The 23,307-nt window shown below is 45.1% G+C and overlaps 3 protein-coding genes across 9 annotated transcripts; 1 reads left to right on the forward strand and 2 right to left on the reverse strand.

Moving 5' to 3' along the window:
* Nucleotides 1-421: 421 nt before the first annotated feature.
* Tsc1 (tuberous sclerosis 1 protein hamartin) lies at nucleotides 422-5,960 on the forward strand. 2 transcript variants are annotated; one of them, XM_071779115.1, is made up of 15 exons: nucleotides 422-577; nucleotides 1,009-1,277; nucleotides 1,355-1,620; nucleotides 1,929-2,156; nucleotides 2,235-2,428; nucleotides 2,536-2,648; nucleotides 2,731-2,969; nucleotides 3,048-3,368; nucleotides 3,460-3,654; nucleotides 3,736-4,012; nucleotides 4,094-4,326; nucleotides 4,418-4,543; nucleotides 4,619-4,855; nucleotides 4,961-5,057; nucleotides 5,145-5,960. In XM_071779115.1, exons 2-15 carry the CDS (start codon nucleotides 1,169-1,171, stop codon nucleotides 5,666-5,668), a joined length of 3,159 nt encoding a protein of 1,052 aa, XP_071635216.1. In that variant the 5' UTR covers nucleotides 422-577; nucleotides 1,009-1,168; the 3' UTR covers nucleotides 5,669-5,960. The 2 variants fall into 2 exon arrangements, with proteins under 2 accessions (XP_071635216.1, XP_071635215.1); XM_071779114.1 differs by having other exon boundaries at nucleotides 3,460-4,012.
* Nucleotides 5,961-6,314: 354 nt separating this feature from the next.
* Sugb (Sugar baby) lies at nucleotides 6,315-10,368 on the reverse strand. 3 transcript variants are annotated; one of them, XM_071779127.1, is made up of 10 exons: nucleotides 9,888-10,368; nucleotides 9,293-9,416; nucleotides 8,849-9,204; nucleotides 8,650-8,760; nucleotides 8,298-8,568; nucleotides 8,028-8,221; nucleotides 7,587-7,909; nucleotides 7,311-7,486; nucleotides 7,058-7,225; nucleotides 6,315-6,778 (listed from the first exon to the last, which is right to left on the reverse strand). In XM_071779127.1, exons 2-10 carry the CDS (start codon nucleotides 9,354-9,356, stop codon nucleotides 6,708-6,710), a joined length of 1,734 nt encoding a protein of 577 aa, XP_071635228.1. In that variant the 5' UTR covers nucleotides 9,357-9,416; nucleotides 9,888-10,368; the 3' UTR covers nucleotides 6,315-6,707. The 3 variants fall into 3 exon arrangements, with proteins under 3 accessions (XP_071635228.1, XP_071635230.1, XP_071635229.1); XM_071779129.1 differs by having other exon boundaries at nucleotides 7,031-7,225; XM_071779128.1 differs by lacking the exon at nucleotides 9,888-10,368 and adding an exon at nucleotides 9,738-9,854.
* Nucleotides 10,369-11,763: 1,395 nt separating this feature from the next.
* Nucleotides 11,764-23,034, reverse strand: LOC139813552 (uncharacterized). 4 transcript variants are annotated; one of them, XM_071779110.1, is made up of 9 exons: nucleotides 21,816-23,034; nucleotides 20,597-20,685; nucleotides 20,219-20,383; nucleotides 20,003-20,119; nucleotides 19,561-19,899; nucleotides 18,899-19,461; nucleotides 18,663-18,808; nucleotides 17,172-18,547; nucleotides 11,764-16,814 (listed from the first exon to the last, which is right to left on the reverse strand). In XM_071779110.1, the coding sequence occupies exons 1-9, from the start codon at nucleotides 21,841-21,843 to the stop codon at nucleotides 12,873-12,875; spliced, it is 6,765 nt and encodes a 2,254-aa protein (XP_071635211.1). In that variant the 5' UTR covers nucleotides 21,844-23,034; the 3' UTR covers nucleotides 11,764-12,872. The 4 variants fall into 4 exon arrangements, with proteins under 4 accessions (XP_071635211.1, XP_071635213.1, XP_071635212.1 ...); XM_071779112.1 differs by having other exon boundaries at nucleotides 20,597-21,667; nucleotides 21,816-23,033; XM_071779111.1 differs by having other exon boundaries at nucleotides 20,597-21,670; nucleotides 21,816-23,033.
* Nucleotides 23,035-23,307: the final 273 nt, after the last annotated feature.

Genomic DNA, 23,307 nt, shown 5'->3' on the forward strand with positions numbered 1-23,307 from the left:
TTCGTTTGCAATATATATATGGAGAAAAATTAAATTAGAGAAAATAAATTTGTATAGCTAGAAATTTTGCTTTTCAAGTAATTCTACCACAATCAAAGTCTAATCTTCGCATGAATTTTTAATCGCGACGTCCCGACGTCCAATAGGAGAACGTATCTTCTAGGGATTCCAGCTAACGACGATCTTGTCTCCAAAAGAAAAATCTATTCTATTGGATATCGGATGTTGCGGGACAGCAGGACAAACCCTTTAATCATTAACATTCAAGTAACTTAATCGATGCAAGAGAAAGAAAATTAAAAAAAAATCATAAATCCTGTAAGTCGAATTATCGATCGAACGAATAATTATCGCGTTCGTTTGTTGAGATAATTAGCAGTTCGATCCGCGCGACGATCCCGTCTAGCTGCGCGAAAGTCAATGACGGAGGTTAATTGCAGCGGGGCGAGATGGCAGCACCCAGGAGACCTGCCGAGGAAGATATATGGAGGTTTTCCCACCACCCGAGCTCGCCAGTCGCCACTGTCGCCATAGAACTCGCAGGAATTCGGCCGTGGAGGTGCTCGATGAGATTCGGGTGAGTTGCTTCGGTTGATTCGCCCTGATACGCGGCGAGGTCTCGCCGTCGAGGTTCGCCCGACGTCGTGGCCCGCGTGCGCGGCTCTACCGCGCGACCGGTCAACCGCCGAGGCGACTGACAGTTTTTGCGGTTACGCGGAGCGGGGCCGACGGGCTCTCCTCTGTCGTCGGGTATCGTGCTGATCGTGCAGCGGGGGAAAAAAAGGAGTACGCGCGCTGACAGTTCGCGCGGATGGTCGCGCGACCCTGTCGCGGCGTGCCGTTCTCGCGCGGAACGGTCGAGCCGACGGCGACGTGTCGCTCGACTCGAATCCCGCGATCGGCTATTCCCCTGGTAGCCGTTGCTCCTACCGTAGATAGCTACTCGGGTGTTCTCCTTCGATTCTCCACGATCCGCCTCTCACACGGTGTATTTTCTCCCTCCCGCAGGTACCTTGGCATCCCCGTCGCTCCAGACAATGCCTGTCTTGCGTGACAGACGACGGATGGCTCAGAGCGACGTTGCCGAACCGATTTCTGCTTCCACCGCCTGATCGAAGGACCATGAGAGAGTAGGATCTTTTGAGCCGTGCCACCACTCGCTGTCAAGATGAGCGTCGGTCCGGCAGGCGTCGCCGATCTGTTCTACTTGCTGGAGTCGAATAAGCTCGGGGAGGTCGAGGAGATCAAGAAAGTATTCCACGATCATTTCTTATGCAGTGAGTAACGCATATACGTACTTTTCACAATGTGATACAGTAGGATTGTTTTTAAATTGCGTTTGGATTAATTGCAGCAAAGGACAATTGGCTGGTGAATGGATTGTTCGATTATTATCTCTCTACGAACTCCTTGAGGACAGCGGAAGTATTAGCAGGAGTACGAGATCCGCACGATAAACATCTGTTAGATCGTTTGTCGGACATTCTTTCAAAACCTGGCAATAGTAGGCAGAGAATACAGGCGCTCACGTTGCTCGGGCATATAGCTAGACGTCAGCCTACTTGGTTGTACAAGCTAGCCAGTCATGCTTTATTCAGAGATCTACTCAAATTACTTAAGGTAATATATTTCTCTGTGTTTCCTCTTCTTCGCCGATCCATATGTTTATTTATGTATATATACGCATAAACTCCTCATTAATTGGTCAATTCTGCATTTTTTAGCATGTATTAATATGACCACGATCTATTTTAAATGCATATAATTTATGCTGTATATACATAATTTTCATGTGCCAATGATCATTGATGTTAATTAAGAGCTTCACATTTAGAGAACGTATAATATTTGATTAAAAAATCACGTTTTATAAATGTCGGAAAGGATTGAGTGTATATATACAGTTTTACAAGACTGTATTTTTCAAGGTGGAGGCAGATATATTACCACTTATGAGTGCCCTTCTTCTGTTAGTAATGTTGTTACCAATGTTACCTGCTGCTCTAGGGCCATATCTACCAGAAATATTTGAGGTATTCGGCCGCTTGGCCTCTTATTATCATCATCATCAATCGTCCTTACTTTCTCCTTCTTTTACTTCGACCACAGCACCAAATGTCATCGACAAGGACCATTTGTACCTCATACATTTGCAGGTGAAACGGTTTTACGATCATTTTACGAATAGTGTGTCGTAACGTTAACATAAACCACTTACCATGCCACCGTTATAGGTAGGATTATACGGCTTATTTCAAAGACTGTACGCGATGTATCCTTGCAATTTTATATCATACCTGAAGCAACAGTACGTTCAGCGTGATCAATTGGCTACGTTTACTCATACTATTAGACCCATGCTGGATTCTGTGCGTATGCATCCTTCTCTTGTCACAGCATCTAAGGATGCAGAAATTTCAGCCACTAGGTATATAATACGCACGTATACACGTATATGCTATATACAAAATAATTTATTTTACGTTACGTGCAGCGTTGTTTAAATTACTGTTGCCTCTCTTTGTTGCGCCGTAGGTGGAAAAAGATGGAACATCACGATATTGTGATAGAATGTGGCCGTTTTACGTTAGACAAATGTCGGGAAGAAATTTTAGGAGTAGTTAACTCTCGGTGCACTCCGCCTCTAGGTCAGCATTATTACCATCTTCATACCTACATCTGCTCTTGCCGAAGAATGTGGTAGAAAATGATGCTTAATTTATGACACAGATCAATCTTCCATCACGTGTGCGCCGATAAACATTTGCGGGGGAGTAACGACCACGGAGATCAGTAATGGGGAAGATGATACGTTCTGGTCACCGAGCATCACAGTACCACCGCATAGTCCGGCGCAAACTGCCTCTCTCGAGCCACGCTCTGCCCCGCCAACGCCTAATAACAATAGAAGCGGTACTTCCCCGCCCGAGGCTGCTATAGAAGCTACCCCCGAAACAACTCCCGTTAAGGTATAACACGTAACGACATAAAAGTAAAATTATTCTAAAATTATTATTTCCACGTTTGAAAGTATATATTTCTCGTAGGATTTGCGAAAATTATCAACGAGACAAACGCCTCTGGGATCTAGCGCGGTGCGTGCTCTAAACGCTTTGGGCAACGGTACATCTTCTCGGCCCTCAACGCCAACTCCTGTAAATCCCTCTTCTGTTTCCGGAGTAAAAAGCGCAGACGTTGCAGCGAACACACATGGATTTCTCTCGAATAGACTAAGTAAAATTATGACAGACAGGCAAAATGTTCTTCAGTCGCAAAAATCATTGAGTAATAGCGAGGAGAATGGGAGGCTCTTAGAAATGGCTGTAAGTCAAAACGGGAAGAACGATTCTTGGCAGGAGGATCAAGAGGTTTGAGTAATTTAGTAATAGATCCTGTGTGTTGAATAAATACAGACTTAATATTGTGTGTGTGTAATAATATTTTGTAAAATTATTATAGGTGTTGGAGATTGTCAGTTCGCACGGAAATGGAGCGGTCGAAATGTCAAAGTATGTCGAAGCGCAATCTGAGGGACGAAATGAGAGGAGCACGTACGGCACTCTGTCCGATTTATCAACAAAAATTTATCAGCTTCGACTGTATTCTCAATGTCATTTCCCAATAGAAGACTCAAATTCAAACGAAACGCACAAAGTGAAGTATCGAAGAGCTTATAATATTTTGCATTACCAGCAGGAACAAAAAAAGAAATCAACGTTTATATGCTTGATACAGATTCGACACTCCAGATCGTGTCCGGACATGAAAATACAGAAGAAATGTTATAGCGAGGACGTGACAGATCAAGCGTTAATGGGAGCGAAGAGACACGAGGATACGGGCAGTCAAACTTGCGATCTATATCCATATGAGCATCTGTTGTTAGGAATGTTAGATCAGAACAGCCAAAACTGTAGTCAAGAAAGTTCTGATTCAAGAATGTCGCCAATCAGCATGCTCGATCAGTATATCGAGGCTTGCACAAAAACGAATAGCTTCTCTAGTAAAACGAGTAAATATGAAGTAATCTCTATATAACAATTGTAATAGCAGGTATCTGGCAAGTGAAGAGTGAAATACTATCTTTTTACAGGACCAAATGGTACCAGGCAGAAACAAAAGAAGAAAGGAGAGGAGGATGCGGAAGAAGACGGGGGGGAAGACGATGGTGTGGATCCCACTTGCGCTAATAATCAATCACTTCAACTTATGCAAATGCAACTACAATTCGAGCGGCAGCGACGGGAAGTCCATGCTGAGCGTAATCGGCGTCTGCTCGGTAAACTGCGAGATTCGCGGGCTTCGCAAGAGCATAATCTCGCTTTGGTCCGTTCACATTCTTATAAATAATATTTATTAAATTTTTATGCGACTTGAGATAGAGACTTGACATTTTTGTTCGATGTTTGTCTTACAGACTGAACGTTTAAAAATGATCGAAAGAGAGGTGGAAGAATTGAGAGCGCAATTGGAGCATAATAAAAAGGAAGCGAATCAAGCTGAGGAACAATACAAAGAAGCTATGCATCATTGGCAAACTAAAGTATTTACTTCATTTTTGAAAATATACAGAAAAAAAATATATTGGAAGACTAATAATCGTTCATTACATGTATAGTGCGTCGAAGAGCAACGGCAAAGTCACGCGTTCAAAGATCGTTTAGAGATACTAGAATTGGAATTAAAAAACGAACAAAAAAAGACGGCTGAAGCGCAGCAACAACTTCGTTCTGTCGAGGCAGAACTCTTCAATGCGGGACATCAGCTTAAAACGGCATTAAAAGCTGCGGACCGTGGCAAAGAACTGGAATGCATTGTGGATACTATGCAAAAGAAATTTGTGCTTTTAGGAGAGGTAATATATTTTAAAATAAGAAATCACGTTAACAAGCTTAGTTAACGAAAATTTAAACTGGAGAAATTATCTGGAAATAATTGCGTATGTATCTTTCTCCTGCAGGCGCAATTAAAATTAGAAGAAAACACAAGTACTTTCTCACCGACAACCAAGCAAGAAACGGCGCAAATTCAGAAATCATGTACAGAAGAGTTAAACAGTAAGCATCCAAAAGACAAACAAACTTGAGAATGGATGTTCTTTGCGTTAAATGCAAATTACGAATATTATTGAAATCCTTTTGCAGATATTCGGCGACAGTTGGAATCACGATCGTCACATTTGGAAGCCGTGAAGGCACGCTTGGGCGAGTTAGAAAATAAGGATGCGCGCAAGGAGACGCAACTAGTGAATCTGCAACGACTCCTGCAAGAGACGAAGGAGCAACACGCGTCCGAATTGGAGGCCGTCGAATCCAAGTATCGGGCGCAAGTGGAGATCAATCTTCTTTTAGAAGGTCGTATACTCGAGCTTCATGGTAAACTGGAGACCGCGACGTACTCCAATACCTCGCCCATGGGTAATCCCGCTTCCTCGGCATCGCCTAAGGAACGATCTCCGCCTCTCTCGACCAGCTTAGCTTCGTCCAGCGAGGGTAGCCTCGCATTCATCCATCCGGGCGCCGGTATCATAATGAATGATTGTTGCGACACCGCGACGGGCGAGATCCCCAATCTGCAAGCTATGATAGAACCTATACCGAGTAGCAGTCAAACCACCTCACCGTCACGCTCCGTCACTCAACGATCATCGACGCCGAAACAAGATTAACGCCACGGAAATGTTTACTGCGCCGCGAGTCTCCCGTATGTCGCCGATAGACGATATACGGAATTATTATCGAAGATTATACGATGCGAATGCGCCGCGATCATTACTTAGTGTCGCGGTATGAATGGAAAGAAAGTTATTTGTAGCTTTTTATCGATAGAGTAGACGAGATTCGTAAGGAAGTTGTGCTAATCGACTGATTGCGATCGAACAGGCATGCTATGTTTGTTAGTGTTGGTATATCTTGGAAAAATGGATTCACAGTGAATAAATGGTTGAGATATTTTGCTGACCAACTTGATAATTTTAATCCTGGGCTCGACACGTATTATCTCGGTTAATATCTCTTAATATTTTATTTCTTGTTTCACATCAATAATAATATTTTAAGATTTCAAGATAATTAAACCTCTTGACGAAGGTAATAATTTAAGAATGTTGAAATTATTAAGTGTTTTTAAACGTCAGTAATTTCGAAGTTCAAGATATCTGATTTTTCACGTGACGCATTAAATTTCATAATTCGCTGTTTTTCATCTGAATATTTTGTGCATATATACACGCCTAGTAATATATTCCTATAAACTGACATTTCTGTGATTATTATCCGTGCATGAAAACTCGAAGGTAAGTATAAACAAGAAAGTAGTTCTAAAAAAGTATATATTATGTATTACGATGACAATGATGCGATATAATTTACATTTTTATACACATATACATATGACATAATACTGAATTTCGTTCAAATATTATAAAAAGATAAAGGGAGCTTTCCGGCAAGCGACACAAGTCGACACAAATGTCGTTACTTTTTTGGTAATGAGTAATAAAGACGGAACGACACTTGTGTCAACTTGTGTCACTTGCTGGAAAACTCCCAAAATATCACGATGAGAAATAACCATTTCCTTTCCACCTTTCCAAAGGCGGTGAAAAATTAACTTTGTTCAATTTCAATCGTGCGATAAAACTTGCATTGATTTATCAATGAGGAATGCATTGATAAATTTTAAAATTATATTATAAAATTGTTCTACTAGTAAGTTTGTAATTCTTGACTTATCGTCATAAGAATAGCGTCATCTGGATTGGCATAATTCGCTAGATCTGAAAAAGAACCAGTAGGAATATAGATTATTAATTATTTCATTAAATATGCAGGAAACAGAGCTTAAAGTGCAAATTAAAAAGCAAATTCGTGCAACAAGATATTCCAAAACATGCAATCTTAACTTTAACGTAAACTTTACTAAGCGACAACAATTAAACTTCGATAGATTCGAGTATATGATGAAATGATTTCTGAGCGTGATATTTTAATTACGATTTAAACAAAAATAGTGCCTTTTGCCTTATTACTTATATATCCACATAATCGTTACTCACGATTATGGCCTCGGTATAACGGGTAGGCTTTCAACTTCCTTAGTAACAGTTCCACCAACCAGAAGACGCTTAGCCATAAAAGAGCACCCACTGAAAAAGTTCTCATTGCTGTAACACCTCCATAAGAATCCATTAACCAACCACATATAAAGCTACCACTTGCCACTCCTGAAATGGATAATAAATAAAAAATTTATGGGACGAATTAAAAGATATGAACGATCCCGTACAATATCAAACTCTAATAACTAACCAATTCCCTCGAAAACAGCACCGATGAATCCTTGCATAGTGGCTTTCGTACCGGATGGTGTCACTTTATCACCATAGGATACCATCGTAGGCCAACACAGACCAAACGAAGGTCCGTGAAGCAATTCAAGAATTAAAAACAGCCAGGCATTCGATATAATGCTGTATGCCATAAATCTGCGGGATTAAATTATTATTTTTAGCAACGTACAAATAAAACTATGCATTCACACACAATGAGAGTAGAAAAATAGAATATAAAAACCTAATTACTCACCTAATTGCATAGATCAGCAGTACGAGACTCATGACGTTAACATGGCCGAGTTTTTTCAGCACGCTGCCCGATACGAAGTTGAAGGGTAATTCTCCAAGGAAACATTGAACACCGGTCATCAGACCCTGCAGGGTTTTACTCCACGTGACATGAGAGCTGGCTGCCAGGTCCTCGCTGTACCAGAACAGAAAGTTCCAAATGACTCCTGTACACATCCCGGCGCCTATGCACCACCAGGCAAATACCAATACTCTTCCTTCTTTGAAAACGCTTAACAGCTCTCGAAATAGCGACGACTCGTCCACAGAGCATTCTGGATTTTTCTGTAACGATACTGCCCCATTACCTGCCAATTTTTGGATTCTCTCGATAAACAAGAAGCATCAAACTTCTGTACTATCTTAGTCTCAGTTATACAACACTTGAGAGCTTCTTTTGTACCTTTTTCAATGTTGCAGACACCACAATGTCGGCGACCATGGCCACTAGCATAATATAAAATATACAAGTATAATCTTTGTCGTATTGTCCCTTGCTGGAAAGGTCTATCAGGTAGCCTGCGCTTATGCCAAAAATACCGAAACCGATGCTGCCCCACATCTTCTGTTTCCCGTAATCGTTCCTTCTTTCATGACCTGAAATATGTAAAACGTATCGAAGTAGCTGTAGTTTAATAACAACGTCATCTGTGCAACAGTGCTTAATACGAACCAAGGAGATCGAAGCAGATAGCATCGGCTATGCTAACTACAACAGCCATTCCAATCCAACTAATAATGGCCGCCCATAAAAATATGTGGAACTGATACGTAGAATGGCTGATATCGCTTTGCGAATCCTTAGCCTCCTGCAGAAGATGATTAAACGCACTGTTGTTCCGGCAAGTTGCCGTGCACGAAGTCCTTAGCTGGCCCCCGCATACCGGAACATGTGCGGTGCCATCGAGAAACGTGCGCAGCCTTACGTCTACGCAGTCTTTCGTCTGCAAATTATTTCTCACAATAGAATTGATGTTATTCTCACGAGTAAGGCGGATAAAAAAAAGATTATGTAAGTTTCTTACAAGTAAATCTTGATACACATCGAATCCTGCACCAAACTCGAACGTGCTGTTCACAGAAACGTTTTTGCCGGACAGTTCTAAGAAACCGTGTGGTGCTCCTTTGCAAGTTAACTATGAACATGAATATTACGTTTATATTAGTTATTATTAACGGAAGGAATAATACGTGCGATCGAGAAAATAACGCATTTATACGCACCTTGCAGGCTGCGTTAGAGTGAACTTCTAATATTACGTTGCTCAACGCTTTCTTCGAGAACTCTATCTTTGGACAAATCTCTAAGTACGCCACATCATTATCGCAGATAAGAGCGACACTTGCACTCCTGTCCATTTCGGGAATAAAATAAATGGAGAAGAACGCTATTGTCAATATAGCTTCGAATATCAAGAAGAAGGTTTTATGCAATTTGAATTTGTCAGCCAGACTGCCGAACAGTGGCTTCGCAATCAGACCGGAAATCGGTAGTACTGTGTATATTGTGCCGACTATCGTCGCAGAGAAGCCCAATTGCTTTCCGATCGTGGGCAAAAACTGCACCATTGGTCCCGTCGCTGCGAACAGAATAAGCGCAATGAACGCGTGAGGATTCAGCTTTTTGCAACAGCTCTGTCGAAGAGGCAGAGTCTTGATTGGACTTACCAGCATTGTAAAGGAAATAATGTGACTTTATGGGGGCCAGTTCCTTATTCACGCTTTGCAACATGATTCAAATGTACGGTCAATCGACCAGTTTTGGTATCTCTAACTTGTGCAGCTTTTATATCTACAACAAAAGAACAAGTTATAACATTATACATCACACGACACATCTTTAAACGATATTAGAGAGCAGATATCTTTATGCAGAATTATCCTTGATCTTTGCAATAACATTTCCTTTATTTTCGCGATCGACGACGTCACTTTTCTCACCCATAGGGCTCGAGGGTGAGCAAACTCCGATCAACTTAATCAGTCATTAAGCTTACCAAGCAATACTTGTACTACCTCATTAACACAGATAGACTAATTAATCCCCCGCCGTTCGACACGTGGAAAGGAAGATTATAGATCAAGGACGACGAATCGTCGAGAAAATGCTCACTGGAAAATTTCTAGCTCAACGACGGTCGAACTACATCGTTGATCAAAAGCTAATCGGAGTTCGATCAAAGTCACTCTGACGAACCGCGGCACGCGGTTGTCACCCGCGAACGATCTTTGCCTGCGTGAGAATTGAGAACGGGACTCGTACCTTGGACGCGAATCCCGCGGGCTAGATCAGCGCTCCGGGATCGCGCACCATCCCGCGCGACGCTTATAACCAAGATCGCACACGCGGGGCACCGGGGAGCCTTTGCACTTCGCTCGCAGGTTAGGCTAACGAGTGGTCCCGAGCCGATCCTCTTGTGTCTCGCCTGGGGAGCACTTGACGATATCGCGTGAATCGTGAATCACAGATAAGTCGGCCGCTCAGCGCTTCGCCGAGCGTAATCTCTTTTTTTCCTCTTCGTCTCCCTCTCTCTCTCTCTTTCTCTTCCCGCTCCGTCAGTCCGTTACGCAACGGAGGATTCCTCGCGGTGAGCCCGTCGACTCGCAACTCGCAACCTTGTTGGCCTGGTTTCCTGACGCGGCTACGAGCTGCGAGACCACGAGACGTCGCGTCGCGTTCCGCTCAATTTACGGCACGTTCGAACACGCGGCGGACACGCGCACATGTCGCCAGTCGCGTCACGTTCCTCGCATTTTTTTTCGTTAGTTTTCCCCTCCGCCTCACCCCCGTTCCGCCGCGCAACAGCGCGACGGTTTCGAATTGCACCGTCGTCAGCTGTTGTTTACCGGGCCGGTCCAGGCCGGTCGTCCACGTGTAATACGAGTGTCACGAATGACACGTACAATTTCTTACACGCATTTCGAGAGAAAACGTACGCCTTCGTTATTTTTTTTTTCATTGTAATTGTAAATTTATTATTCTTTTCATTGTAAAATGTCATTTCAGGTTGAAAAGCGTCGAAATATATATTAACAGTCCGTGATGTCTCGAAGGGAGGGGTAAATTGTAAAAGAAACTGCGTTCGGTTCTCCGCAAATTTCTCCTCGGGAAATTGAACGTTCGTATACAATTAATGCGTCGACAAGGAGAGCCGAAGATGCGAATGCAGGAACGACTGTAATAAAAGGACACGGTAAATTTTTAATCTTTCCGAGTGGATTCTATGGTAGACTCACGATAGTACACGATAAGATTTGTTTCGGTTGCAGCTCATTACATTTAAAGCGAGATAGGCGCGTGCATTCAATCTGGCGAGCTGGATGTAGAAAGTGCGACAAGCATAAGCGAACTTAATGAAAGAAATATAAAAAAAAAAAAAAAAAAAAGAACGCGTGGAAAGTACAACAAAGAAGAGAAACCTGGTTCCCTTTAATCGCGTTCGATAGTTCTTCGTCAAATCCAAACCGAGCGTTCATATAGCCTTGCTTTAGCAATAACAATAATAAAACGTAGTACAGAGCAGTCATTCATTTTCTGTTCAAATATTTAAATGCCGAGACTAAATGGACCGCCCTGTATAGGAGGAGGAACGCGTATCGGGAGATAGCCATTATCACAGGATAAACTGGCGGATTTTGTAACAAACTGCGCTTTAATTTTTGTCATAGATACATTTACAATATACATTTACAATATATATGTATATATTTATAAGTTTCAATACCGCTTCTCTCCTCCCGTGACGAATACTCTGGCCTCGACGATAAAGATGAGTTTTAAATGGATGTATGTACGACGATAGAGCGGCGGTATTACACGGTATATTTCGTCTTTTGTTTTTTTTTTTCCGCACATGCTTATACACATATATTTCTGCTGATCTTTCATTACACTATTATATGCGCCTCTCTCGACAAGAGAGAAAAAAAAAAGAAACTGAAAAGACACGTCCGTTTTTCACACGTCACGAGAATTCAACTTGTTTTTCTTCCCGGGTCTTTGCACAGATCCCCCTCGTAACGTCGAGATCCCTTTTTCAACATTCGAGCACATCGTCCTCTCTACGCGAGATATGTGTTTCATATATATTATATACAAAGAAAGCCTAACTTTTCCTTACGTGCTAATTCCCTTACGATGCTAGGTAATCTACATAACGTACACCAGCAACAGAGCGCGCTCGATAATTATTATACACAGAAAATCCTCCTCGGTTTCCCCAGGCAGGAGTCCTCTTCTACGAGTTCGACAATCGATTTCGCTAACCGCGGACCGAAAACGGGAAGGATCAAACGGGAGAGATCCTACACGGGCTAGACGACACACTCGGCGAGTTGTGGACCCGACACACGGCGGAGCATTACTAGAGAGGGAGGACGCCCGTCGTCGGCTAAATTAACAACGCAAAAAATTCAATATTGCATGATTCCGTGTCCCGACGCATACGCACGCACGCACAACGCGTGCACGCGTTTACACGCTGACGAGGAGCACGTGCGGAGACTCGTTTTCGCGCGTGTATCTGTCAGCACGGAGGTAAGCGCCAGGCAAAACGCGTTCGCGCGAGTAACAATGTATCCAACAATGATGCATCTTGCATAAATATATATCTATATGTATGCAAACATGTAATGTATTACATTAGTTATACATTATTTATCCGCGGAGATATTTTGCCCGACGTTCGCGCACGGAGGAACTTTCGATAGACATTGCGGATCGATTTACTCTCGGCGCTAGCGATCTCGACTTAAGAGCTATTGAACCTGCCGGTTAATCTCGTTTCTTTTTAGAAAACTATCAAAAATTCCTATATCGAAAGTAGACCTTGTCCTTTATGTACATTGTAGAAGCTCAGACTTCCGCGCTCCCAACGAACGGTGTAAAAGTGTCAAAGTTACTAAGTAGAGTCGCTTGTAAAAAGGAAGCTGCGGTCAAAGAAATCTACAAACGGTCGTTTACCTAATTCCGTAGAGAGCCTCACGAACAACGGTCAATTACGTAAAAAACAATAGAAAAGACAAGTCGCGAGAAGGATGTCCCTTGTAAAAAAAAAAATAGACAAAAATAAGGTAAGAAGGGCATACCGCTCTCTCGCGCGCTCGCCAAGAGACTTTCGATTAATATTTGGTATCCCTTTGGACCTCGAACGATCGCGCTTCCTCCGTCGCGGTACGTATCGAGATTCATCAGAAGATTGATCTGCCATCATCGAATCACGGACCGATCTTGCAGCGATCTTAGTGGCTACATCCAGGGTGAGGGATGCGACGGCTGGATAGCGTAGAGCGAATGGATGTACTGCTGATAGGCGGCCTGCTGGTCCATCGTCATGTTGGGCCCGTGCGGCGTCACATAGGCAGAGACCGGTGGACCGTACGCCGATCTCTGGGCGGCGGCGGCAGCGGCGGCCGAGTGCAGGAACGAATGGGGCAGCGGATAGTTCCTCGGTGGCGGTTGATTGCCGAGTTTGTTGCAGGCGGTCGGCTGACCCGAGGCGTTGCTCACCATCGGCGGCTGCGCTTGCTGCTGCTGTTGCTGCTGCTGCTGTTGCTGCTGTTGCTGTCGCAGGGCCATATTGTAGTAAATGCCCTGATTACGAAACTCGTCCGTGAGGAAAGACGCAAACGCGGTGGACGCACCACTGGCAGAGGCGGCGAAGTTGAAGGCACTACCCGCGGGCGGCGGTACCGCCACCGTGGCTGTCTTCAAGGCGCCGATGGACTCGGCCGCGGTCGCCGCGGACGCGGCCGCGTACTGTGGGAAAGCGGGCATTCCCGTTGCCGTTTGTTGCTGATCGGCGGCCGTCGTTACGGCCGTCACCGTGACAGCTGCGCTCGGTTGTTCCTGCTGTTGCGGATGCTTGCTCTTCCGGCTCCTCTTCGTCTTGGACGGCGTCGCGGTGGGCGTCATCGTGGCGACGGGTGTCCCTCTCACGTCGCTCTCGCCGGGTCGTCGCGATATCGTGAGGATACCCTGGCTATTCTTGGCCGCCGCGCTCTGCAAGCTCTGCAGCAGATTGAGCTGCTCGAGCTCGGCGGGGCCGGGTGCGGCGCCGCGACCGTAAGCGACGAGATGCTCCGTCTTCGTCCCGGGTGGTGGTCGCGGGATCGTCAATAGTTGCTGCTGCTCCTTACTCGGTGCCCGACCCACCAGACCGAGGCTCAGTCGCGCGTACGCCGAATTGGTCGCCATAGAGTCGGCCAGGCCGGTAACGAACGGCGTGCCATCGAACTGACTGACTGACACAGCCTCCGGTTGCGGGAGAGTCATCATTGGCTCGAAACTCGAAAATTGTTCCTGACCCGGACGCGTTACCGCGCTCTCCTGCGGTAGACCGCGCGTGCTGGACTCGCTGGCGGGCGGCTCGTACGCGCGTTTCTTCATCGGAGGAGGATTGCCGGAGGGACTGGCGGACGCGGCTCCACCGCCGCCCCCACCGCCGGCGGACTTCGAGCCGGCGTCGAAATAATGCGGACTAGGATACACCGGCCTCGAGTTTGGTGGCGCTAGCGAGTAAGCGGGTGGCTGGAAGCCGCTTGGATAGAGCGACTCGCGGGCCGTCGTCAAGTTCTGCTGGAATGCCAACAATTGCGTCTGATCCGGTGCAGGCGCGGGTAATTGATCACCGCTGCCGGACGATGCCTTGCCGAGAAAGCCACGCGGCTGGATTTCGGTGAAACCGGCCCGCGAATCTTGCGGTGCCGACTGCTGCTGTTGCTGCTGTTGCGCCTGTTGCTGACCGCCGTGTCTCGAAGCGGACCTCTGAAGCTCGACGTTGGGAAAACTGTTCGGATACGTTGGCGGATACTGACTCGGCGACTGATAGAGCTGATGATTCGCGTTCAGGTTCAACGATTCCGATTGAACGGGAAAGTTCCTCTGTTGATCGCCCGTTGGAGGAGGCTTTTCGGTAGCGTTAGACTTCAGATATTCCGCTCGGTGTTCAACTTCGCTCACGGACGAAGATATCGTAGGTGACTGCTGAATGTACGAGGGATTTTGCTTGAAGTCCTGAGGATAACTCGCAGACGGCGCCGTGGCTTGAGCAGCATACTCCTCCGAGTTCTTCGACGATTGAAGCTGAGAATAATTGGCGGCTTGTTGTGGAGAGGTTTGCGAGTAACCGGGCGACTGTTGCGGTGGTTGTACGGGATTACACGTGGGCTTTTGTTGAGGCGAGGTTTGCGGATAATTGCGCGACTGTTGAGGCGACGGTTGTGAATAATTAACCGCAACTACTGCTGCTGCTGCTGCTGTCGGCGCCGTCGCTGTCGCCGTCCCGGATGTCTGTTGCGGCGAAAGCTGCGAATAATTTGGCGGTGTCTGTGGCGAATGTAACGGATGCGAGTACGTTGCCGGCTGCTGGGGAGAAGACTGCGGGTAATTGGTCAGTGGTTGCGGCGACGGTTGAGAATATGAGCTATTCTGCGGCGACGATTTGGAGAACGAAGACGGTGCTTGCGGCGAGTGCTGAGGGAAAGTCTGAATTTGCTGGTGCGACGATTGTGAGTAACTCCGATCGTGTTGCGGAGTCGGATACGAGTTCGGGGGTTGCGGCGATGACTGCGAGTAGTTGGTGGGACGTGTTTGCGGCGATGTTTGCGGAGAGAAACTCGGCGGCTGAGGAGACGGCTGCGCGTATGCGTTCGGTGGTTGAGGCGAGGGTTGCGAGTAATTCGTGGGCGGTGGCTGTGGCGACAGACGACTGTATCCGGCGGGCTGTTGAGGCGAGGACTGCGCATACGGAGAGTGCTGTTGCGGGGACGGTTGCGAGTAATTCGGCGGCGTCTGAGGAGAGGATTGTGAGTAAGGGGAGTGTTGCTGTTGTGGAGAAACTTGCGGGTAATTGGTGACCGCCTGGGGAGAGGGCTGAGAGTAATTAGCGACCGCATTCTGTTGCGGAGACGGTTGCGAGTAGCTGGGGGTAGATGGTTGCTGTGGCGAGGGCTGCGAATAATTCGACGGCGGTGTCTGAGGTTGAGGATAAACCGGCTGGATCGCTTGCGGGGAGTGTTGCGGATAAACGGGTGACTGGTTCTGATTGCTGGCGGGTAACTGTTGCGGGAAACGTTGCGGAGACATTTGCGGGTACGCCTCGTTGGCGTTGTCTTGAGGCGAGGATTTCTGATACGGCGATTGATACGGCGGCTGCGCGTGCACTTGAGGATAGACGGGCGGTGGTTGTTCGTAAGGCGACGGATAGGCCGGGGATAACGGATGGTTTTGCGGCGATGGAGTGGGTGGCAATTGCGCGCTGTATCTCGGTGGGGTCGCATAGTAGGGACTGTTGTAGGGACTGCTCCCAGTTGACAATGCGTCCTGATAAAATCCCGCGCCCCTTATCGGCTCGGTTGGAGTTATCACGGGCTGACACTGCGGGGAATGCGCTACGCGTGGCGCCGGTGGCGATTCCTGAGAGAAACTAGACACCGATTCACTGACACTGCTACCACCGGTGCTCAGCCGTCGTTGCCTGCCGCAAAACGCTTCCTGCGAATCTCCGTCCTTCTTTATCATCGTGGCCTCTTCCGCTTCCTCGTCTTTCTTTTTTGATTTTGGCGCTCCAAAGGCTTTGAACCAGGCACTCAAATTTGGTGTGGCGGATTTTGGTTTCTGCGCTTCTTCCGTACCCGATCGTGCCGCCTCTTTATCCTCTACTGTGCTCGACGTCTTCGTAGCTTCCTTAGCACTCGTTTTCTCCTCCTTGACATTAGATGATTGAGTCGTGGTAAGAGAGTGATCCTCTTCCTCGTCGTCGTTGGACAAATTCGGATTAGGTGACGATACTAAACTCTTGCAGATCAATTGGATGGAATCCACGTTTTTCAGCACAGTACCTAAACTGAGCTTCGGCTCTTCGTCATTATCCTTATTCGATTGATCGTTATCACTAGTAGAGCTCGCAGCATCGTTGGCGTTGACGCTGGGCACGTTAAGCGGTTTCTTCAGAAGTAAATTTCCCTTGCTTTTACCAGGTTGCAAACGATCGATCGTGCGCTGTATTTTCTTCGGTCGACTCGGTCCATGAGGGCCAAATATTTTGATGGAACTCGGTCTCTTTCGTGCAGCCTCTACCTTGGATCCTGGTCGATTGGACTCGATGGAAGAGCTATGAAGCACTGGCGAGTCACTGCCAGAGGAGAATCCCGAGAGCCTAGGTGCGTCGTCAAGCCACTTGTTAATATCCTATCGGATGTAATAGAGCAAATCAGTATGTATGATTCACAGAATATAAATAAAACCAAAAGAAAATAAGAATTCTTGTATTAAGATGCAAGATAATTTAGAAGCCTTATCTTGTTGACAGTCTAATTTCTCAATATGCATTTAATATGCACAGAACTATCAATATAAATTACAGACAGTCGGCACATAGTTTAAAATTTAAAACTATTAGTTTCTCTTTGGACATGGATGTTTTTTTAAATAAATTCTATTGAACACTAAAAAATGTAAACACTTATAATTGATTTATATCTTGTATGTATGAATTCTAATGAGAAATCTTGAAATAATCTTGAAAATAGTATCTTGTAAGCTTACATGAAGTGTCTTCTCCGTCGCTTGATTTAATGCCTGAATCGCAGCATTCTCCTCTGCTCCCAGTCCTTTGGTATGTTTAGCATGAGTGCTTTTCTTATTTTCACTGATTTCCGGATCATGTTTCTTAATCGCGTCATCCGTAATCTTATCTTCCTTCGTACTTCTCTTCGACTTTGATCGCTTTGCATTGTCCTTGTCATTGTCGTGGAAAGTACTACTGTTTGAAGGCACTTTTTTTGAATAGATACCGTGAACGTCACCTTTCGCCGCTTTTCTCTGCTTTTCTTTTTCGTTTTTTAATTTTTCCTCCCGTCTTCTATCGCTTATCTTATCTTTTAAACTGTCAAGCGAGTCTACATCTTTACCAATTAATGTGGAGAGTTTCTTGGAGATGTGAGTACGTTTGGAATTTAAAGCACTTTCTAATTCTATATCTTTGGAATCCGTTTGACTTTTCAACTCTCCATTCTTTAATTCCTCGTTCTTTTGTTTTGATTTCTTATTTTTTTGCTTTAAATGACCCTTGTCGGATTTTTCATTAGACTTGGTTACGGTCTTTAAATTCGACTTTTCTTTCTTACGATTCTTTTTCGTTTTGACATGGGAAGATTGTTTTTTGCTCTCCTCGAATACTGTGTCACTTTCTTCCACTTCGATCTTTTTCAATTTGCTCTTCTTCGTGTTGTCCGTCAATATCGCAGTTTCTTCAAGTTCTTTCTTTTCTATTTTTCTACTTTTACTCTTCGGAATTACTGGAGGTTCATAATCTTCTTCGAAATCCTCCTTCCGCTTTTTATTTTCTTTCGTTTCTTTGGCAGATCGTACAATTTCCGAGTCTTTTTTCGATTGGTGCCGCTCTTTGTTCGCTTTTTTATTTGATGTTCTTAATTCTTCCGTTTCCTTAGGTAGCTTTTTGGTTTTAAGTAAACTATTTACATCAATATTTTTTCTTCTCTTTGACGTTACGATACTAGCCTCAGATATTGCATCTTCGCTTTCCTGGTCTTCCTGCTCCTCCTCATCCTCGTCCGATTCTTCCTCTTTCACCTTTTTACCTTTTTTCTTTCCCCTCTTCTTCTTCGCAACTTTAATACTTTTATTTCTCTTTTCATCTTCGTCCACTTTTTCATTATTCTTCGACTTTATTTTACTCTCAGGTTTATACGATTTAGACTTTTTGGTTGATTTTTTCGAACGTTTTCGTGCGTTATGGTGCGAAGAAGATAAATGACGTGAGGGATATGATAAAGTTGTAGGTGATCCGGCCAGTGACGGAGGAGACGTAGGATCTTCGTCACTGGACGTCTCCGATTCCAAATATCGACTTACGGCTTTGTCAAAGGCTTCCTTAAGATTAACCGCCATATCGGTGTATTCTGGAATATATAAAACGTGTTGTTAAGTTTTGCCGACATACAGATAACGATATAATGCAATTACTGGTAGATTTATGTAAAATTTAAAAAAGTTGGATAAAAAAGCATCACGAACCGTTATCGGAGCCATTGTATTGCCTGCAATTGTCGACGATAAGCCGAAAGTCGCGTTTAAACTGATTTAAATTCTTATACGAGCCATTTTCGAGTTTCTCCTCCATAGTTTTCAGATCCATTGGCCTGCGTACCACACTGTAGTACCTATAAAAATTATTCAGAACATTATTAAAAACTTAATATCGGAAATATAAATAAATTAATCACGATTTTAAAACGTGTATAAAGTTTTACCTTGGCGCATAGTCCTCATCCACGGGCTCAATAAATGGCCAGGCATCCACGTGATCTTTAACACTTTCAAGAACTTTGTGCATGCCGACACAACGCTCCTCCTCTTCGATACCGAACGAATAGCCATATTTGTAGCCGTAATTACAAGATACGTAATTACTATCGCCATGATTACCGGTACTCTTCTTCTTCTCCAAGTCCTCTACTTCATCTCTAGTATGAATTACAATCTGGCCGACAGCCGAAGCTAAAGAATTGTTCGTTTGCCGTCCTTTTTTCTGGACCGGTGAAGTCGGTAACGGCGGAGTGGTGTCTTCCTTAATATAAGATTTTGATGCTTGCGTCCCTTTTTTATTTCCTTTAGTCGTTTTAGTCTTGATCTTGGATCTGACCATGACTGCGTCCATCTGTGTAGCAGGTTCCTGGCTACGAAGCACTCGCGAGCTATTACGTTGTAACAGCTTACGTCGTTGCTGTTTCTCTTTTAAATCAAACAATTTCGGTATTTCCGGCATAAAGTCTTCGGACAACGTGCGATAAAGCTTGCGTTCGGTGTCGTATTCCTGGGCAAATAAATAAACATAAATAATTTTATTTCCAATTCCGCAACAGTTTATATCTTTTTTTTTCTAAGCAAGAAACAGCAAAGAAACAATCATTACCGAATCACGAAATTTTTCAACCAGTCTGCTCCAATCTTGCTGGGTAAAACAAACAACCTGCCAAACGCTCTCTCGTCCGTTGTTCCCGCTGTTTATTAAACTAGTTTCCTCCTTCTCTTCCTCTTCCTGTTCCTCCTTCGCCACTCTGTTCCGTCGTTTTTTACGCTTTTTGTCCCTTGGCTTACTTTTCTGCTTGTGTGAGGCACTGTTAGAAGTATCAATGTAATCCTCCCGGTACAATCGAGTGCCGTAGAAGTACCAGTAGGCAGAATTCTTACGATCATGTCCCAAAGGTTCGACTCGCAGGCTATCCGAGTCCAAGTTGCTTAACGACTGCTCCTGTTATTAATTTCACATTCATTCGATTATATTATCAAATAATCGTTTAAGGAATGTGCAGGTGTAAAATTATTTTAATAACTCGCAACGATCGAATACGTACTACGTCTTCGGCGTCGAGCCTGAAGTCACAGAGCGCGCGTAGTATTTCTACTTTTTGACGAAGAGGCAACAATTCAAAGTCTACGTCTGTATTGAAAGGATTTTCGCATTTGTATTCCTGTGCAAATGTACATGCGTTTCAGTTAACGTCTCTTACCAATATAAGAGTAACAGATAATTTTACATTGTAAGGCACAACACTGAGATCGATACGTACTTGACATTTTTTCCGAAAGAGTCTACGCAGAAACATTTGATAATTAAAGGTAGAGATGTCATTGCGGGTATCATTTGGCAAGCAACCCTCCAGTAACTTTACTATCAGTTCCTGAAGCAGTCGTCCTTCGGTACCTCCGTCCGTTAACAAAGCCTCTTCCAAATCCTATAATTTTAGTGACGTTAATACCGAGGACACATTTCGCAATATAGCATTCATAGTGACGTGAAGAAGAGAACAAAATGATGTATAAGCCAATAAATAATAAGATTAAAGCTGAAGCGTGACAGCGTGTTTCGCCGCCTAAATGCTGAAGCGGTACTAACGGGCTTTACATACGCTGCTTACTCATAAGAGAGTTAGCATTTGATTAGATACCTCAATATCAAAATCCAGAAGATTGAAGGCAGCTCTAAATAATGAGCAAAAGTGTGCTATACTTGGCACCTCCCACCACGATTGAATGTCTAAAAAAATAAAGGAACAGTTAAAAGTTCCTTGATCTTAATCTTGCTATTTGAAAGTAATCGATGTACGTGTATAACCCATTTCTTAGACGAAACTACTTGGAAAATCTTAAATAAAATTTTCCGAAAGAAGTAAAATAGTACTACGTAGCAATAAATCTTAATTGTAGATAATATTTTCCATTTAAATTAAATTAAAACATTACGAAGGGTTGACTTTCCAAAAATATTCACATTCTCATGTTACACGTTTTTCGTTACATTTTACAAAAACAATATTCCTTTTGTGTCGAAACATAACTCTGGCATCAATTCTCTGAATATAAACAAAACGAAAAAGAATAAATTCAAAGTTATTTAAAGTGTATTCAAGTTAAAAAACTGAAATGCTTAATTAGGTAGTATTAAATAGTACAAAAAGGATTATATCTTTTTCTACAGATTTCTAAATATTGCTAGTGTACGTATAATCAATAGTTATTTTTATTTTCTTTGCACTTAAATATATACACAAATTTGCAAAAAAACTACCTCTGGACTGGATTTGACTCGTCGAAGCTCAATCACCTATTCATGACAATTAATACATCATTCCACTCTGTACAAATTCACCTTAATTCACATCATCAATTTCAATCACAAAAGATACGTGAAAATGAGCATGAAAAACACCTTAATTACTTAAATGGGACAATTTTTAACGCATGAGCGATCATACGTAAAATTCTCCCAAACATAAAAAATGAAAAAAAATCTCTTAAATACGCTTAAATATCAAGAAATATTTTTCAACAAAGAAATTTAACAGTGAAATAAATTTGTGCAAATCTCTGGCGTGAATATTACTTGTAGATTCAACAATAATCACAAATGTTACGTCGTTCAATCACGCCTCCTTCAGCTCAAACGTTCAAGACTCGAGATCAGGAACGGAATAAGGCCAAGAAATCGAATCTCCGTAGATAAAGGCCGAGGATCCCTGCTACTACAAAATACTATTTCTAGTATCGCTTACAACGGCACAAAAAAAGGAGCAATGTACGAATATATATATATATATACACGTTATCAACCGGTAATTTGTCACGCGCGCCGTCCGGTTGGATGACCGGCGCGGCGGTGGGACTCACCTAGGATTCCGATGAAGGTGGGAAACATAACCCGTCGTGTGGCGGGCGAATCGGGCGAATCGGCGTGTCCAGAGCGGGACACGGGCGGACTCGACGTAGGTCGGCGTCCAAGGATCGGGGGGAACGACTCCGTGCCGTAACGGGGCGAGCGCGGGTCGCCTTCCTCGGTGGGCCGTACCCGGCGGTGGCGGCGGCGATCTAGGGGCCCCGTGTGGCGCACGGACTGCGCGCGCGACGGGAAAGATCGGGCAAAACACTTCCGCCGCCCGGCCGTGTATATATATTATACTTATGTGTGTGTGACTGTATACATATATATGTATGTATATATATCTCTCTCATCTATCTATGTATATATATATGTGAGTACGTGTGAGATGCGTGCGGAGCCCGTATCTCAGAGCATCGGGACGCACATCAGCGGTGAACGACACCCGTGACGGTGGTCCCGGTAGGCGCGCGCGCGAGCATACGGTCGCATCGGCATAGCTCGCCGAGCGTCCTGGTCGCTCACTCGCTCGCTGGATGGCTGGCTGGCTGGCTGGCTCGCGGGGGATCGGTACTACTCCGCGGAGCAGACGGTCGTGGCGACGCAGGGCGCACTCGCGGACTCGCGTTCCCGAGTGCGGTGGGACCGCCGGGGGGACCGCGACGGAGAATTTCCTCGCGAGGTCTCGGAAGGGCGGAGGGGGTTGGCGGATATCTATCTCGCCGGGACGCGAACGTCGTGCGGCGAGGAATCGCGGGACTCGCGCGCGACCATTGCCGTCGGGACGCGCGGCGCGCACCCAAAACACATAATCGCCAGGCCGCGCTCGCCGCGGCGGGCCGCCGTTTACGCGGTTTACACAATCGGTGCGGCGACTGGCGAGTCTGGCGACGGTGGCTGGCTGGCTGGCTGGCTGGATGGATGGAAGTGATGGAACGCGCGCGCGAACGCGGGGCCCCCCCTCCCCGAAGCGACGCTGCCGACACACACACCACACACTCGGAAAAGCGGAAGTCGTCTGCGCGCGCTCCGGAATCGGTGCCGATAACGCGGGCACGCGTTGCGCTGCGCTGCGTCGTGCGCTTCCGCTTCGACACGGTATACCTCCGACGCGATATAATGCGCAACTACCGAACGACGACGTAAACGAACGACACACGGGCGCGGACTAACGCGGACTATGCAGCAGCAACACAACCGCAACCGCGGGCGTATAATACCCGCGAGTGCGCGCGATACGTAGACGGGGGTGGCGTCGCCGAGGCGCGCCGCGCCGCGCCGCGCCGCGTCGGCGAGGAGTCGAAAAATTGTCCCGATTTCCTCAAATAGGATTTTAGATACCGTCCGCCATGAAACTAACCACGGCGCGCTTTTCAAAAAACGTTCGAGTAATGTCATCCATTATTTCTACCGAGAGAGATGCGGATTAACTTTTTATCTTTTATAAATCCGATCTTAAATATATATTAAAAAATATATAAATCTATAGATAACCCTCGAACA

This window comes from Temnothorax longispinosus, chromosome 5, assembly GCF_030848805.1.
Source record: "Temnothorax longispinosus isolate EJ_2023e chromosome 5, Tlon_JGU_v1, whole genome shotgun sequence".
Lineage (NCBI taxonomy): Eukaryota > Metazoa > Arthropoda > Insecta > Hymenoptera > Formicidae > Temnothorax > Temnothorax longispinosus.